The sequence below is a fragment of the Gymnogyps californianus genome, chromosome Z (assembly GCF_018139145.2).
Source record: "Gymnogyps californianus isolate 813 chromosome Z, ASM1813914v2, whole genome shotgun sequence".
Taxonomy (NCBI): Eukaryota; Metazoa; Chordata; class Aves; order Accipitriformes; family Cathartidae; genus Gymnogyps; species Gymnogyps californianus.
In genome coordinates, this window is record NC_059500.1 from 70,803,638 (window position 1) to 70,822,905 (window position 19,268).

The 19,268-nt window shown below is 36.4% G+C and overlaps 1 protein-coding gene across 4 annotated transcripts in view; it reads right to left on the bottom strand.

Annotated features, from left to right (window-relative positions):
* Positions 1 to 19,268, bottom strand: part of NIPBL (NIPBL cohesin loading factor) — a 159,736-nt gene that overhangs the window by 47,689 nt on the left and 92,779 nt on the right. For 2 of the 4 annotated variants that reach the window (XM_050913703.1, XM_050913704.1), the window contains exon 10: positions 11,316 to 12,887. The exons of the other annotated variants lie outside the window; for them this stretch is intronic. In XM_050913703.1, coding sequence (XP_050769660.1) covers positions 11,316 to 12,887 — 1,572 coding nt within the window. The remainder of the gene's footprint in view (positions 1 to 11,315; positions 12,888 to 19,268) is intronic. 4 annotated transcript variants of the gene reach the window in all.

The window sequence follows — 19,268 nt, forward strand, 5'->3', positions numbered from 1 at the left end:
TTTAAAGTTTTTGTTTCTGTCACAATGTTCTCTGGAACAAGTGTGCCGCATGCCCAGTTTCCTTAGCTGCTGAGGATTGTAAATAACGAAATCTAAAAAGTTTTACTCATGCAGTATAAAGGAGTTAAGCATGACTGCACATGTATCTACAACTCTGATATACATGCAAAAGGACTCTCCATTCTTTCTGAAGAAATCCAGGCATATTATATACTGTGGGACTCCAGTCAAGAGCTTGTGAATATTTATTTTACTCTTACTTATGTTATGTTAAGTCAGGGCAACCCAATCTTCACTAGAAACATCTTACTAAATTCCTTCTTTTATACCTCCATATTTTATAATGAAGGTACTGTTTATTTGTTCAGAGTAGTAAAGAAATACTTAAGAGAATCCAGTTCACCATACGAATCCAGTCACATGCCAACAAACATTAGGTTATAAAACCCATGCTAATGCCTTCTCAGTTTATAGGATACTTTTCAAAAACAATTAAGAGAATATACAACACAAACGCCTTTGAAAGTATCTACAAAAACAGGTATGACCACCTTCAGTTTTTCAATTTCTTTGATAAGTTTGCTAAGACCTGGTACCTACTTTCGTGTTTCCACTTTAATCAGTTACATTCACCTTTAGTTTGCATGGCTTTTTAAATAGCTAAGGAAAAAGTAACTTTACTAAAAAGTTACTCCACAAGTTAATAAAAATGCCCCAATAAATTAGCTTTCCGAAGAACTGTCCTCATCAATGGAATAACTCCATTTTTTGCAATGTGTGTGATCAGTGTACACAATATGCCTGAAATGGGCTACAGGCAACAGTACTCTTGAGACGTCACTTACACATATTCTCAAAGCTGCTGAAACTATTGAAACAAACAAAAAACCCAGAAATAACAAAATCTTTGTCTCACTGTAAAGAACAGCATGCTAACAAACTCCATGTTAACGAAACTGAAGGGCAAGTCACAGAATAGTTGTAAGAACAATTCATCTCAAAGAACTGCATACATGAACAGCCACTTCTTCTTCAGATGCTGCCCATGACTTACATACTAGTTGCTTGCTGGGGGAAGAACAATTTCTTGGGTTTGTTTGATTGCCATTATCAAAAGGTTTCTTAGAGAAGGTGTTCAAGAATCTTCAGCTGTTGCTGAATATCAACTGACCATCAAGATACTTGTCTTCTCACCAAGCAATTCTTGACAAAATATAATATAGTTAAAGATCAGCCAGAGAATCTTAGCTAAAAATTAATTAATCTGTAAGCCTCCTCCCATATTCTACTTTAATCTGGGAAGCTTTTCAAAGGCTTTTGCCGTGTATAGTAGAGAGATTTCTACAAATATCTAGTGGACGTAGTACTTCCCTTCTTCATGTATGGCTTAAAAAAAGAATGGAAAGGCACAGATCTGATTCAAAGTTCAGCATCGCTTTTTCTTCATAACCTGATGGGTAGTTTCAAGTTTGTGTAACAGCCTTTAACTTCACCTAGTATTTATGCATATCCAATCTTCAGAATGATCCAAAATCACTTTGCCTTGAATTAGCAAGTGAAATACATCTCCCTGATCCAGGCAGATGAATGCCTTCAAGAGAGGTTGAACATTAAAAAAAGGTAACATTATTATGGACTTTTACTGGATTCATTCAGTATGGACAGCACAGTTATTTTTTTTGACTCAACAATCAGTATGTTCATACTAGTTTCACCTGGCTTGATATAACAACGTCAAACAAGCAGCTACGGAAAAGGGGATGATGCTCACTGATGCCTAGGTCAGCTTTCCAGGATCAGAGAGGCCATTCCTGCCATAAAATCAAAACCAACACTAATAAACTCCGTTATCTTCTCAGTAATGATTTATCTTTGCTTTCCAAACTATGGAAAACAGATGTATAGTTCACATTTTGGTGCAATTTCCTATGAACTAACAAGCCATCAAGATTCAAATACATTTAGAAACCTAAACTCTGAATTGCTACGTCCATAACTATAGGAGACAGTTAGTACAGTGGAAATAATCCATATCAGTTTGCTTATATGGTTACTTTTAAAATACTTGTGACATCAAAATGGCCTGTTTGCACATACATCTATTGTGGCAAATGAACAAATGCTTGAAGAAAAACTGCCCCTGAAGTTCATTTCAAAACAGAGGTTTATGTTAATGAAGTCTTTTGCATAAATTAGCCTCCCATAAATATTGTCTTTTCCATTTCTGTGTGCTAATAGTTTGTAATAAGTAAAACTGCAGTTAATGCAATTTCGTATTTGTAATCTCTCTATATATCTTGTATCTTAAAATGCAACTTTTTCCAACTATGAAGACATTATATAAAAGAACACACAAGGGTCTAAGAGGGAACAGTTCCACTTGTTTGGGGTGAGGATACGAATCTTAACTTTGCATTTTTCAGCGTTCAGAAATTTAAGTTTAACCACTCCCCACATTCTCTAACTTCTACACTAATGAATTGCCACACACCTTCATTTTGACATTAAAAATAAAAACCTACAGATTGCAGCTCAATTTTGCCCTCCTCTTGCTCCTTTTTTGCCACAGAAGACATTACCTACTACTGGACTCTTCTTATTTTCCTGATGACTAGTATATCCAGTCTTGCTGTTATTCCACAGAGGCCAAGCTCACCTTCCTTACATATCCTCTCTGAGCATGTGACAGAGGATGTTCCTCCCTTATGTATCACCAGCTTACTGTCTTTCTCAAGTAATTTTGGGTCACCACTATAACTACACTGATAAAACCTCTTATGTCAGACATATATGCAGGAAGGAATGCAGTTTCTTTCTGGATTAGCTCAAACAACCTTCAAACTCTTTGCTAAATCAAATAAAATAAAATACACTCTTACTCCATAACAAGAGTGCTGCCTTCTTGTTGGATAGCCATGTCACTGTAACTACAACAGCGCAGACCACTCATACAGATAAGGTTCTAATTTAGATAAAGAACTGAAAGAAAAAAGAGGGAATAAAAATACTTCCCTACTTTATAAAGATGTTCGGAAAATAAAACACCCTTTTAAAATAGTTAAGTACTGTTACAGTATAGGACTCAGGCACTACATTGCAAAGGGCCACATGACTACCTGTGATGGATGAACAGCTTACTGGTTAAAGGTGAAAATTTTGGCTCTCTCTCTGTGTGCAAATTTAATGATATCCTTTCCACCAGGCTCTCCTTTAAAATGCTCCAGTATGTTCTGGTGCACTGAATCCTTGGTGATCAGAGTCCCTTGCCCACCAGCTTCACACTCCTCCAAATAATTACGTGCCCTGGAGAGTTTCAAGAACAGAAGGAGAAACACAGGGAAATCGCAATCCTTTTCTCAAAGAGGAATAGGTATGAGGAAGGTACATCTGCTCATAAGACAGAAGTTCCACTTTTATCTCCATACCATATCATCAGCTGAAAAACACACCATCAAATGAATACTGGTGAAAATAATCTGAGAAGTAGTGCATTTACTCCAGCAGCTTTCCTCTTTCCTCTCCCATTCTCTGCCTTAAAGTTTATGAAAGGATACAGCTACATCCTATAAACAGGATACAACCCTCTATTGAGCCCCTTACTCTCACCTTTGGCTATATCCATGAAGGGATAACTCCGGACCTCAGCTCACACACACACACACGCCAGAAAGAGGGTGGGAGACTAAGATGCCCTCACCACCACCCAAGGGACAGCGCCCACAGGATTCTCTGCTGCAACAAATTTGGCAGGAGGGAGAGAAGCAGCGTTAGGAAGAAGTATGTCCTCTATCATTCCACAGAACCTGCTTGAACACATCTTTCAAAAATCATTCTTCCTCATCTGCCCCAATACTGGCACAAAGTATTGGGCTAAACAAAAGAAGAGGTTCGGACTCCCTGCTTATACTCCAGTTCTTAGCTCTGGCCTTGAAAAATGGGACCCAGCCAGGTTGGTGGGCCAGAGAAGAATCTGGACACAGCAACAGAATAATTCCATGATACAGTAGAGGTCATCATTGCCCACGGCTAAGCAGCACAGATTCAAAAAGGATTTTACAATAGTACAAAATACTCTCAGAAGCAAGAAACATTTTTTGATGGAGGGAAGAGACTTCCAAAGAGCACCCTGAAAGATCCAGGCAGAGAGCAGGGAATATACCCAATACGCACTCTCCAAAGATACCAAGAGAACTCACATTTACATCGGTATCAATGATTTTCTCAAGCTACCTGATTGCTGTGGCAACTATCGCCACAAGTTATTTTATTCCTAATTGCTATTCACTGGCTTTTTGTCTTTATAAAAATCGATAAAAGGAGGCTAGAGCAGTCTAGTTTTGCGAGATACTTCATAAAAAATATAGCAGTACTCAGTAAAATGGAGCAAGATTGGCAACTGAAATAAACGCAGTGCTGCACAAACACCCTCACTTTCATGAATCAGTGTCAAAGGCTTGCTTTTGGATTTCGCTGTCACTTCTTTTGAACATATGCATTGAAATTTAAGCCAACTCAATTTATTGTATTAAAAAGTTAAAGTATTTTGCACAGTTGCAAAACACAGCATGTAATTTTCTGTTACTATTAATGTTTGGAATCTGAAATTTATGATTGATGCATTTTCCCAGCCATGTATTCTGATTAATTTAAAAACTGAGCCATGGGGCCTCACCTAAGAAAAAAGATCTTAATTAAATAAAATCAAATTACACCTCATAATTTTTCTTCTCATAAAAGAAAAAATCCTGTATAAGCAATGTAATACAACCAAGATCTTTGCAGAGGATAAGCAAAACAAATGTCATGATTTACATCTGATCTGTGACTATAGGCACGTCAAGAAGATCTGCTTTTTCTCCACTCTATCATGGAAACATTCTCAGCCTTTATCACTGAAAATATCACATGAAGCTACTCTTGTTTTGCTTCTTCAAAGTAACTTAATTACATAAGCAACAACAACAAAAGATTGCTGATGTTTTAGCTTTTAATATAAAATACTACAGGAAAGTTGCTCAGAAGATAAATAAACAGTACGAATATTTAAGGAACATGTATTCGATACGAACAACAGTTTAGTGATTTGAAGAACAAAAGAGGTCTCATCCTTTTCTTTTCTGGTCATTGGTAATGTTCCTATGGAGCAAAAATAAATTCCAAATTTCAAGCAAACAGTTTAAGTTTTCTTACACAAAACCAGTCACCTAAACCTGCTGAAAATGTTGAGCAACAGAAAAGTTAATTTACCAGAAGCAAATGTGAGGCTTTCCCCTATTTGTATTTTGCCAAATTTACCCTTTGTTTAGAAGAAAATTCAAATCAAAAATTTTGAGCACATATCCCTGCACATAAGCCAAGAAATAACATCCATATTTAGATACTTAGACACATGAACAGGTCTGCATTGCATATTGTAATTGGCGTCAGACAAATTACTGGCCCACATTTTTATATATTGCAATGCATTGTTGCAAAAATTGTTTATGCAAAATAGCCTTAGCTATTCCCAGAAGTAAGAGGAACCTGATCAAGCATCCACATTCATGAACCAAAGGCAGTTTCAGACTTTCAACAAATTGCTCTGACAAATTAGGTAATAAATTTCTATCACTTACATATGCCAAAGTAGTTTTTCAAAAATGAACTAATTAAACAATGCACTGCTAAACCTGCAAACAGTCAAAGCATCATATTTCAGACGGACCAAGGTACAATGAAACTAGTGGGTTTGGTCAAGTTTATTGTTGCAGCTAAGAACTAGATGTGCAACACGCAAAGTTCACTCTTACTATCCAGAGAAAACTTAAGAACCATAGGAGCAAGAATTGGAATATTTACCTTAGTGGCAAAGACTAAAGTAGGAAATAACTAAAGCAGCTGCCAGGCAAAGCGCTGTGCTGGAAAAGTCTCCTATTGTACTGGTATCAGATCAACACAAGAAAGGACTCCAGTGTGTAATGGCTGAATTCCTGCTGTCTACCAATACCAGTTTATCCAACACCTACTTCTGAAAAACTAGCACCAAAAATGAAGGCCCCAGAGAGTATGTACAATGCCCATACAAATCCCAACATACTTTCTGGGACAGGATGGACACACCATACCTAAAAAATCCCTGCAAGTAGGAACGATCCATTCCAGTGCAACGCATGCTAGAGAAATGAGATGTTCCTAGACTATTGGATTTAATGGCTTATATATAGTTTGGTTTTGGCTTTTGGCTAAACAACGCCTGGAATATTTTTCAAACTGTGAACCTGTTCAATCCAGAAAGGAGAAAAAAAAAAAAATTAATCAGGGCTAAACAGGCGAAGTGTATATTAAAATGAATCCTCTGCAAACCCAACATATCTTTAAATACTTCTAACACCATGAGGGACAGCCAGCTCTTCTTCTAGTCTAGTTAAGTTGAAAAGAGGTAGTCACTAATACCTCAGAAAAGAGGAAAAACAGGAAGACTGTAGAATTCTTATGAAAGTGATGTTTTTTCCCTAAAATTCCAGTTAAATTTAGAGTTTAAGAGAAGCTTTAAAGACTTCAGCTGAGAAGAATCATTATAAACTTCTTGCTGTAAACCATGAAATACATCCTTTTTTTCTTCAACTGTGGCATAATTTTCCATAGAACTTCAGAGAAAGTTATGACATGCTTGGTCCACCTAGTGGTGCATGCACATGCAACATGCTTAGTGCGTTTTTACTCTGGCCTTCCCACACGCAAATGCAGTTGCTACCAGGAACGCCAAGACAGTGATTTCAAATTTCAGATTTGTGGAATTACAGACTTTCACAGTGGTAAACTTTACAAAACCACAATCTGTAGTAAGCAAGCTGAGTTGCAGCCTTTTCCTTTCCAAAGGAAATATGTTTTTACTCCAGTTATTTCCTTGCAGCTCAGGTGCTTGCCCCACTGATTTCAGTGAGTACAACAGTGTGTCTGTTTCAGCATCTAGAGATTGTTACTTTGGAAATAAATTTGAGTGAACTCTAAAATTTGGTTGATGTGTTAATATTCACAGGCTATTTTTCTCAAAGGTTTGCCAATTTTGTCCTTATAGGAGTCCTATACATGAAGGATGTAAACAAATGTTTAAAACTGATACTCCCTTTTTGTACACAGTTTTCAGCTGTACCAGGAAGTATTCGAGAATAGCTCTGCTGTGCTAACTAGAAGTCTGTGAGAGGCATCACAAGTTGGCTCTCTGAGCCAACACAATTTGGATACAGCTTTTCATCCTGGAATAGTCCCTTTCTTGTCTCTCCTACCTAGAAGATGAGCACCTAATTGATTACTCTGCTTCACAAGTCAGCCTATTTCCAGTAGTGCTAGAACTCAAAGATGGACCATCATGTTACACAAATGCCAAATTATAGTTACTGTAGGCTCTGAAAAAGTCACCTGGAACTAATAAAAACACAAAACAAAACCAAAAAAAACCCAAACAAACAAAAAACCCAAAAAACAACAAACCACACAAGCACAGAATACAGAAAAATCTAGAAGCATTCTTTTAACTCTATGACATGAAGATGATTAAGCAGTAAATTTTTTAGCTGATCCTGTAAGAATAGGTATGAAGAGCATCTTTGAAGAAATGGCAAATCTTCACTCAAATTTCAGATCATAGCAGCAGAGAACGCAGTATATTTAGGAAGACTTGTAGTAAGCAACAAAAACCTGTGTTTAAATTTCTGTGTTGCACAGATAATGAAATCCTATAACAATCTACACAATGAAGGAGCAGCATTCAGATCAGTTTTTTTTTTTTAAAAAAAAAAACACAAACTTTTTAGGTGATATTGGAAGACCCAAAAGGTGTTTCTGCACAAGTCTTAAAAAAACATGCACTCATTTGTCCTAGAACTAAAACTTGCATTACATATATGGTGTTTATTTTCGAAAGGTAATCTTTCAAACATATTATAAACCAACTCAGACATCTCCTTACACACACAGTTACAGTTTCTCTCATTATTCATATCTGTTTCATACTTTAACAAAGGAAAATTTGTCTTGCTTAGAATGCAGTTATTGTGAAACTGTTAACAGCTCCCATCCCAACATAGCTGATCAGTATAGCTCTAAGAAGCAGCAGAGAAGGTATTCGCTGAAGCTCTGAAAAGAAAGGATAGCAAACATGACCCCCTCATTGCAGGAACAAACTCGAGGGGAAAAGTTTCATGAATCCCCCAACAACACACATTTGCATAAAAACCAGGATAAAAGGCATTCATAGATGTTAAAACCAGAAGAAAAAAAGTGTTACAATTCATTCTGACCCGGACAAAACAGGCCACAAAATTTCACCATAAGATCCCGTAACAAAAATACTGTGAAAAAAATCTCCATAACTTTCCTCTGAGCTAGAGTGATCTTTCAGAAAAATGCTCAAGGTCAGGAGAGAGAAAAGTCACTTCTTCCTTGTAAATGCCAAAAGGGACTGTTGGGATGATTCAATATTAACAGTTGCATGCTACAGGTATCGCTCCCATTCATATAATAACTTAACAAAATTTCAAACCTGTCTATAAAATTTGATTAAAATGTTAATTTGTCTTTTTGCAGTACAAGTCAAGGCTTATCCACAGGCACAATAAAGGTATGATTTTCAAATTTAAAGTTTACTGAAACAATGTTAAAAGTTACATAGACTTTCAGTTTGCAAAACATTAATTTTAGCTTAAAACAAGTCAATTTTACGGAGTTTTATAATGGATTGGCATTAGTCCCTTAAGACAGAATGACTATTTAAATGGTGTTTCGAACTAGCTGAACTAATCCTATTTTAAACTGGATTTCAGATAAATCACAGCAATGATGTTGCATGTGACAAAGCCAGGAGAAGATGTTTTCTTGGAGGAGGGATGGATGAGAGAGCAAAAACAAAGGACAAGAAATACAAGGAAGTAAAACAAGGAAAGATAAAGTAAAATATACTAAGCTACATGGAATAAGAGGGATGTGAGAAGTGGAATAATGATGCTAAAAGGCAACACTAGAAAAGATTTGCTACAATCTATTAAGAAATATAGGATGAACTATATAAAGAATGTTTATGAAAATTACATTTCCTAGTGTATTAAAACGTTTATAAGTAAAAATGGCACAGAGTAAAACAGTGAACACTATTTCTCTCAACTGGAGTGAGGACATTGTGGCAATGGCATGAATATTTTCTGTATCAGTCAGTTGTTGACAAATAGACCTTTACAAATTATGAACCTTTTCAAACATGAAGTTCACCTAGTTATTTAACATAATATATCCTAGGAAGTAAGTTACCAGGAAGCCGGGCAAAAAAATATAAAACTAAAAAAACACATGAAAAATCTGAAGTTCAAAGACACTTTCTCCAAAATCTGCCTGGCTGAACACTCAAAACTTGATTTGTAAGAGAAATATAGTTACAACATTATTCTTTCCATGAAACCTATTTCTAGTATTGTTGTAAGAACCTTATTCTCAATACAATAGCAAAAAGATTGGTATCACATTCAAACATTTTCTTTCCCTGGAAAATACGTCCCAAGTTATTTGAGAGTATGTAAGAAATACATGATTTCAGAGAACAGAAAATACACAAAAACATTGCAGAAAAGTTATAAACCAGACTTCAAAATTAATGCGCTGCTCATGTGTAACACAGCTACTAGAGTCATGCCAATCAGACAAGAGTCATTAAAACCTTTACACGTTACTAAAACATGCTATATAAATAACCACATACAATACAGACTACAAAAAAAGTACTTCAGAAACATTTTAGAAAGCATACATGCACTGTATATGGCTCTGAGGCCTCTAAAAATTACTGATTTTCTGCACATAGAATTGTGTGAATTCAAAATCAGTCCTTCTGAGACTAGAGCTGAGTTCCACCAGAAAGTTTTCAGTATTCCCTATCAAGAACATAAAGGTTTCATCTGAGATCTTTAGATTAAATTGACAACAAAGACATCATAATTTTATGTCTAACTCTAGATACCTATTATTAGAAATATAAATATTGCCTGTTCTGAACCTCAAAAAGGAACAGAAGAAATGTTCATATTTCCAGGATAAAGAGAAAATATTTAACAACGAGGCTAATATTTTACAAATAAGTAATACACACCCTGAATTATTAAGTCTTTAAGAGTTAGTATAAACAGGTTAGTAGATAGAGAACAGATGTAGCACAATAAATTCATTATACAGATATCAATGTGCACATAAACATAGTTATACATTCACAGAGATGATTTCTACATCATTTCTTATCAGATCAACTACATAAGAAAACATTTTAATCTTGAATTCATGATATACCTGGAACTGCATTCATAAATCATCCTGCATACACCTGAAATCCTCTACCCCGCCACTTGATTTGTCTATTTTGAGACATGACAACACTATAAACATAACTAAGTAATTTAAACATTAAAAAAGAAAGGAACCCTGACCAGTTAGTAACATTGGTTTCACAATGTGAAATGATCTACTTCAGTCTGAAACCAAAGAAGTCAAAATTAAGAGCACCAAGAAGAAAAGCAATCCTATAAAAATGTGTTAAATCTGCAGAAGAGACAATCAACCAAATATCAAACCTACAAACTACTCAGAATTATTTCCTGTCCATATTACTAATTTGAAAATGCCAACCAATTGTTTACCAGTTCCTTTCCTCTTTCTGCATAGAATGGACCCTAGAGACAATGATGACTGAATTCTCCTAAAGACAGAACCTTTTTGTAAGCTTACTGTCACACAGCCTCAAGCGTGGAGGCTCCCCAACAGAGTTGCATTTATAGCGTAAAAGAGGTAGATGGGACTTTGTAACTGCGTTCTTATTGCATCATGTCAAAACATGTCTTGGAAAACCATATTTCAGCTCAAATTAAAAATATAAAAGAATCTTAAGGTTTGTATCCATAGTATTTCCCATCACTCCAGCTACACTGATTTAGTTACAGTAGTACCAGTCCCTTATACAGACACACTTAAACCAGTTTAAATCATACATACAGCAGTTACGTTTCACTGGATAAATTACCTGGTTAAACTAATGTAGCTGAAGTACAGCTTAAAACCATTTAAGTGTTCCTACATTAGGTACTTGCACTGGAGTAAATAAATCACTTCAGGTACATCGTAGCAAGATTTCCAATAACGACAAGCCTGTAGACAAGTTTCACTTCCCCAAAATCACCATATAAGCAAGCATATAAACTAACTGTCAAATGTTTGTGTTTAATTTCTAACCACAGGAGTAGCAAACCTGAAAAAACAGGAGTGTAAAAGATATAATGCAATCAATATTAAAAAAACCTTACCTTTACTAGATTTGGATGACTTGTTCTTGTTAGGTTTAAAACAAGAGCCCCTTGATTTATCTTCTCTATCCTTAATAAATTTCTGCACATCATCCAAAGAAAGTTTTTGAAGGACAACTACAGGCTTAGCTCCTTTATTTAGATCTTCAACTAGTCCAATCTTCTCTACTTTGTCCTTCTGTTCACCTCTAAATTCAGTTTTCCTTGACTCCTGAGTAACATTGCCATCTTTATCACGCTTGATTTTTGGAATGACAAAATGTTTCAATGCGCCAGATCTTGCCCCCAACAAATAACTGGGAAACTCTGCTTTGTTGTCAGCATGTGCTTTATTACTATCTACTTTACTCTTATTACCATCTGTCCTTCGTTCATCCTTGCCGTTGGGTGACTTAAAACCAGGTTTATCAGGTCTTGATTTACTAGAATCTCCTTTACCTTCCTGTTTAATACGAGGGCTGTCAGGTCTTGATTTCTGATCCCCAGAAGAAAACCTTTCCCTTGATTCACCAGATTCATGCCTATGTTTCCTTTCAAATTTCTCAGGTTTTGAACTATCAGATTTAATACCATGCTTAGAATCATGCTCATTTTTGTTTGAGGACCTCAAATATTCAGGCCTTCTAATCTTGGATGGATCTCCTCTGTATCTCTCTGACTCCCCCCTGTCCTCAGATCTTTGTTTAAGGCTATCATGGTCACGCCTCGGTGTATCAGAAACTGAACGCCCGTCAGGCCTTTGTTTTGTTGGATCAGATCTACTTTCAGGTTTTACCCTTGAGGGATCAGATTTCACATCTAGTTTATGCCTAGATATTTCAATTTTCTTATCTGACAACGGTTTACTGGAGTCTCTCCTATTATCATGTCTATGTTTTGGCGTTTCTGGCCTGCCTTCACTCTTCTGTTTTGGCGTTTCAGGCCTGCCTTCACTCTTCTGTTTTGGCGTCTCGGGTCTGCCTTCACTCTTCTGTTTTGGCGTTTCGGGCCTCTGCCTTATTTCCTGTTTGCCATTATTTTGTTTTCCCTCATTTTGTTTCATCTCCATTTGCCTGCTCTCATTTTGTTTTGATTCTGTCTGTCTGTTCTCATTTTGTTTCACTTCCATTTGTCTGCTTTCATGCTTGCTTTCATGTTTAGCTTCTAACTGTTTGTTCTCGTTGTGTTTACTTTCCAACCGTCTGCTCTCATTTTGCTGAAATTCCATTTGTCTGTTTTCATTTTGCTGGATATCTGTCTTTTGACCCTCAAAGTCTGACTTTTTCCTAAAAATCTCAGGATGGTTTTCAGGTTTCAATTTAAGAACTCCAACGGTGTCTTCTTGGGGAAGACACACAAACCCGTCGTTATACTGCTTAATTTCTTCAGGTTTTTTGATGGTGTCCAAATCCTGAGTTACTGGTGCCTGAGAGTCCGCTCTTCCTGCTTGCTGCAGATCAATACTAACCATCAACGCTGGCCTCGCCCCATTTCCTGCAGAACCTGTCTCCTGAGAAGCTGCTCTATTTCCTCCAGTAGCACCTCCAGCCTCCTGTGGTTTGTTTTCTTGTTTTCGCTTCTTCAGAGGCTTATCTGCAAGTTAAAAGAGAAAAATCACAAATTATATATAGACTGGTAAATGTCCAAGCCAGAATGTCCATTCCCCTCCACTCCCACCAATTAATCCTCCTCAGCATGTATGTGCACACAAAACAAAATCCATTGAATTTAAAAGCAAGAATAGAACTTCTCTAGCTAATACTTTTTAATGTTTTCAGACTATCATTCATTGTCAGTCTACCACAGGTGCCCATTAATCATTAAAAAAGTCCCTGTATAATTCCCAAGAGAACCACCTAATAAAGTAGCTACAATACATAAAGACCAAAAAAAACATTTAAAAAACCCCAAACTAATCAATTACGCTTGAAGCAAAAGTCTGCGAAGACAAAGTTAACGTCCAGCTCCACAATTACTTTTTGAGGAATACTGCTAGAAAAGATTCTCTTCTGCAGATTCAGCCTGCTTCATTATGCATGAACTAAGCGAGGATCTGCAATGATTAATATAGAGGTTCTCCCTACTTGGTTCAGTGCATCAGTTGGACTTCAGACATATTTTAGCCAGGGAACACACGAACAATGAACAAAAATTATTAAAATAACTCCAACACTCCATGCTTCTCTTTGAAGCAAAGCAGTATACCAAGAGTTGGAGTCTATACCATAACACGTATGTATTAGGTGGAGGGCCACTACACACTTGAAAGCTTGAGTATTTTCCCTTTGCAACCATAATGCTTTTCATGGATGAAACAAAAAGTTCAGTGATAATTTTATGTAGTGTCAAGAGCTTGACTCTGTAATAAGCCTTTCAGTTTATACTAAAAAAATCATTAAAAGTAGAATACAGAAAAATAAAGTGAGCCAACCACACACCCTGTAATTTGGTAGAATTCATAGAAATGAGAAGCACATGGAAGTATCCAAAAGAGTATGTTCTATTCATCTAAACTACAACCTATTTATATTACCAACATGGTACTCTAAACTAAAATTAATTTCTACCATGAAAACCAAAAGCCCTACCTGCACTAAGGCTTATATTCTCATTTCTCAGTTATCATTGTGTAATTTGTCAAAAAAACAATTACTTCCTCTGTAATCAGGGAATATGACTTTAAATCTAAGGAATGACTAAACATAGGTTGGAAATTCTGTTGTAGATCTATTATCAAAATGTCTAGACCACAAATGCAGTATAAGAAAAATAACTTATTTTGTGCCTAGATTTGTGGTGCCTTATCACCAGATACAATGAGCCAGCTCTGGTTTTGGGAGCAGAAGAATGAATGGTAAGGAGGATGCAAACAAAGGAATAGGGAAACAAACTCCAAAGAAAAAAAGAACCACCACCCTCTCAAATTGTAAACCAGAATTACAACATATGACTTCCAATTTCTTCCAAATAAGAATCTTCTACAAATATAGAAGAATTAAAACTTTGAAGGATCATCTCCAAAATTAACATTAGAACACAATAACAAGTAGTAACATGGTCAATTCCAGTGATATGAACAGGCTTTTTTCCCCATCATTTTCATTCTCCAATCTATCTGTACATCTCTAACTTCCTAAAACTCCAAAATTATGTACACCATTTAATGGCTGAAAGACAGTAAAGACAGATAGAATAAACTCCATGCAGCAACTGGTCAACTGCAAATAAGGAACTTTGCAAAGTTCAACAAAAACCTGTAGGAACACCTCCCACCGTTATGATAGACATGTGAAGCAAAACAGATTTGCCAAATCAAAGGTGCAGCTTTGTAGCATGGAGACTTTTGCTTTTACTGTACTACAGCAACTGCTGGATTCGTATGGAACTCATATAGATTACTTGCCCTACACTACTGATTAAAACTAATATATTCTTTTGAAACCTTCTTGCAGTGACAAAAAAATTTTTTTCTCCCTGTGACTAAGAGGGCTTTGACCTCACTGAGCTTCATGGCAGGTCTTAGGAATGGTCATGAAGTAGAAGCTTCCAGACTAACAGGTTCCAAATTTGATTAAAAAACCCCAAAACGTTAATACACATACACCCACACACATTATTACCTTATTTCTCAATTATAACTCTTTAAATTTTGAAACACAAATAGAGAAACTTGTGTTCTTAGGAAAAAGTCACTCAGCTTTTTTATTTTAACCCAGAAATGTCAGCCACACTGAAAAAGTCCTGTAAAGCTCTGATGGTGGATCTAACAGTAGCCTTTAAGACATTACTGTTATCAGTTATCCGCCCCATTCCTTTAACTGAGGTTATCACCTGTAGCAGAAGGGAACATGCATTCATATTTCCACAAGTGCATTTCATTGTCCAATAAATCACCTTAAGGCACTAGTGAAGATGGTTTGCATTAACCTACCAGCCTGAGTCAGTTAAGAGCCAAGCAAATGTTTCCCTCTGCTACCCCTGCTATAGCAGCAAGGCAGATGGCCAGGAGCTGTGATGCCTTAAACAGCTCTAGCTGGATCAACCAAAACTCACCTTTCGGAGCCCTCATGCTGAAGGCTCCAAGATTAAACAACCACAACAATTCAAGTACAAGCAATTTTCTCGTTGGAGCTTCTCTAACTGACCAGGCTCAAAATGCTGCTGCTTTTCACCATCCAAAATGTCAAATTGTAAGTTGAGAACATGTAAGTAGATGGTCACATCACAATTCGGCATACATATTCCCTCTAAATACAGAGCTCTTCTGATGCACCTTCTTCATTTCTCTTGACAACTGAATACTGATGTCTTAGTAAATTATAACCACAAACTGTTGACATCTTATCTGAGAAGAAAGGGACACCTTCAAAGTTTTATTTTCCTAAATGGTAAGGTGATTGCAGACAGAGTTACAGATTACTCACAGATTTCTTCGTAATTCCATGGCATCTTGATGGCGATCCTCAGAATTAGACTTGATCATTACTGTTTTGCCTCTATGACATTTCTGGATCTAGGACAAAAAAGCTGGCCCAAGTATATGAAAATATCAGGTTGAACTAGGGCATAAAAGGTAGGATGAGTACATAGTACCACTACCTTCATCGAGCATAATGAAAAAACTCCACTGAATGAGCACAAAAACTTTTTAAGTTGCCATGATAGCTGCAGAAATCTGAAAGCTGAAATACACCATTGGGCTTCAAGGGTTTTATAAAATCTTGAACTCACTTTGAACTAGATGAGAATAATCAATAGAGAATCAGAGAGGTGGGGAGAGAGCAATTAGCCTCTGAAAACAGATGTCTTCATATCTTCTCTTTACAATCAAATATATGCAAGTTTGCATACATCTACTTTCTTAAGTCATGAGTCCCAAGACCCCTTAGGGCTTTGATGAACAGATGAACTTCGGAACTTTTACAATATCCATTCAAACATACTTTGTATCCTTCAAGGCATCAGTATCCAAGCTTCATCCACTTCATTTCATAGATAGGAGAACTTCTTTTTATTATAAGGATCTAGGACTTTGCCAAACTATCAGACTAATGTTTTTCTTTCAAATCTGGCAGACTTAGATTCAAAGCTTGCCACAGTTCTGAACATGTAGGCTCACAAGCTCTTGAGACCAATAAAGTGTGATCAAGATCTTTTTGCTTCATTCTTTCTAACAGTTTTCATAACAACAGGAATGTGTAGTAAGCCACAGAAGAGCTTTCTGACTATATCAGAGATCAGGTATCCAAGTTTGTCGTTTTCAGATTATTTTCTTTTTAGAAACATTATTCACTCTTCCCCCCACCAAGAATGTAGATATATCCAAAAAATATCTACATTTTGTTCAATTCCTTGAAGAAATTTGTGACAGTTCAGAGCACAGTCTGATCCCAGTTATTCTCTTACGTATACATTCTTTTGGCTTGGCAAATCCACATGGATGTTCTCTTTACATTCCTACACGCTCACCAAAAGGCAGTACCTTGGTATTCAAAGCAAGATCATAAGCTACCTTATTCTAAAAAACAGTAGATATGTTCTGTCAAATTAATGGGTCACTGTGGTGCAAGAAACAAAACATTACAGGAACCACAAGTCTGAAAGGGAAAAAAAACTTAGCTGGATTTCCAAGTGGTTATCTCTCACCTGTCCTCTTATGAACAGTATTGCTGGAGACAGGTTGTGGCCTTCATCTTTGGAAATATCTGTGTGTCAAAATGACGAGTACTTTCAGATTTACAAATTAATTAATTACTGTGGAACCTTTGTGCAAAAAAACATTGCACTGGAATAACCAGAGATACCTTAAAATACATTTCTGCTGAAACCGCAAGTCAATCATGATTTGAAGAATATCGATCCTGAAAACGGAAATGCTTGGAAGCTGAGCAAGTGTTAGGGACAGCAGCTGGATGAGAGGAGCTGTATTAAAGAAGTATCTCCATTCTTCCACTTAACCTGAAATCTTTCCAAAGCAGCAGCCAGAACACCATTAGTGCTGAAGTCTCTGATGTTACTGCTTTCTTGCAAACCTGATGATTGCCTTAAGTCCCAGATTAAACTCTTTCAACAAATGAGTATAATAGGATGATAGCGTAAAAACTTCTAGAACTACTTGTTCTAGCAAACTGAAATGGACCTTTTGTAAATATCTGTGAAAAGGTAACAAGTCTAAATAATAACCATGTGCATGGTTGCTAAGCTTCATTTTAGGAGAATGGTAACGCTCCACTCTATTACTACTAGTTGGTAGACTAAAATCCAGAGATTTCTGAATCATCTTGAATGATCTTGAAGACACAACAGATAAATTATCACTTCCCCATTTACACCTTGTAAGAGATTCAGTTGGAGACTTCATATCCAAGATGGTTAAATGTGAATGTACTCCTCTTCAGAACCACGAAGAAGTTTTATCTTCTAACGCTGAATTCTGGATGAACCATTTTGAGGACTCCAGTACAAACTTCCTTTTTTTAAAGCATAACAATTAAGACTTTTGTATGTTAAAGCTGTAACACGCTTCAGAGGTTACCGGGATATGCCTCCATTCATCTGAAACACCACTTACTTGAATTATTTAAATCAGCAATGAATACATTTAAACCAAATATACCAGTCCTAAGCAGTTATTACTTATTGTGAAACCTTCCATTTTTTAACAACATTAGAGGCAAGTCAGCTAGAGGCCAATTACAAGCTTGTCTTATTTAAGCTAACAGTTAAGATTAGGAATTTTCAACAGGTAACACATAACTATACATCTAAATAACAAACCTATGTTCACTGACAACTGTTTTCTTTTCTTATTTATTTTTCACAGATCTCTTCAAAGATGTCCAAGTGCCCTGTCCCCCCAACCAACAGTGTTCTGTAGACCACAAGAATCTAAACCAATCAATCTAATCTGGGTACAAGGAAGGTTTAAAATTACTTTAATGGTACTGATGGATGACCTATCAATGGAGTGAGGGCAAATACCCATTCTTCTCCTTCTACTCCTTCATGAACATTCAGCATTACTGACCATGAAAGTTTGCTCTCACGTGACCTCCCCCCAAAGCCATATTCCAATAAACAAAGAATTGAACAAGCAAAGAGAGCTCTTCCCATCAGTAGAAGAGAATCCCACAGTACTACCTCCTCTCCTTGAAGGAGAGACTCGGCAAACACAGGTATTTTATTCTCACTGCTTGCTCCCTTACAGAAGAAACTAAGAAAGCACAGTCATGAACCTGGTATAGGAAGCTTTATAGAACAGAACATAATTCCAAAGTCTCCAAAGTACAGACCAGAGGGCTTCCAGCTGCTGCAGTTCAGAGGAAGGAATTTCTGAGAATCTGAACAGAAACAGCTGCTAATTTTTAGCAATCTGTTGAAAGACTTTATCAAACTTCTGGTCACTGCAAAAAGGAAACCCCATCAGGAGGGACGTACAAACTCATTCAAGGACAAAACACAAAAAGACTACAGGACTCTGACATGTCTTAGGGTGTAGCAGGCTTCAGAACCTTCTTTTTGGTAAAGCTTTGCTTGTTTTCTTAAATATAACAATAACATAATCAGCATAACTGGAGATGATATATGGACTGATATATAACTGGACTGAAATATGATCTTATGAATTTTTCTACTTAAGGCTGTCTGGTAACTCATTATTCCCTGTCAACTATAGTAATACAAAAGAAATATTACACTAGAAAATAACAAGAATTGAACTACAGAAAAGTATAATCAAGCATCTACACTTGTTTAGAGACTGGAAGCTGTAATTTAACCTCCTTGAATTTAATATTGCTTTTACAAACAATATGATTTTAATTTATTTATGAGATAGATTTTTCTGACACAAATGCTGGGGTTTACCCACATGATTGCTTTGTGAAGAGTTATAGTTTTGTAAACTCAATTGTTAAAATATCTGAGCAAAACCTTAAGTGCAATTACTTTGAAACACATAATGCACCTAACTTC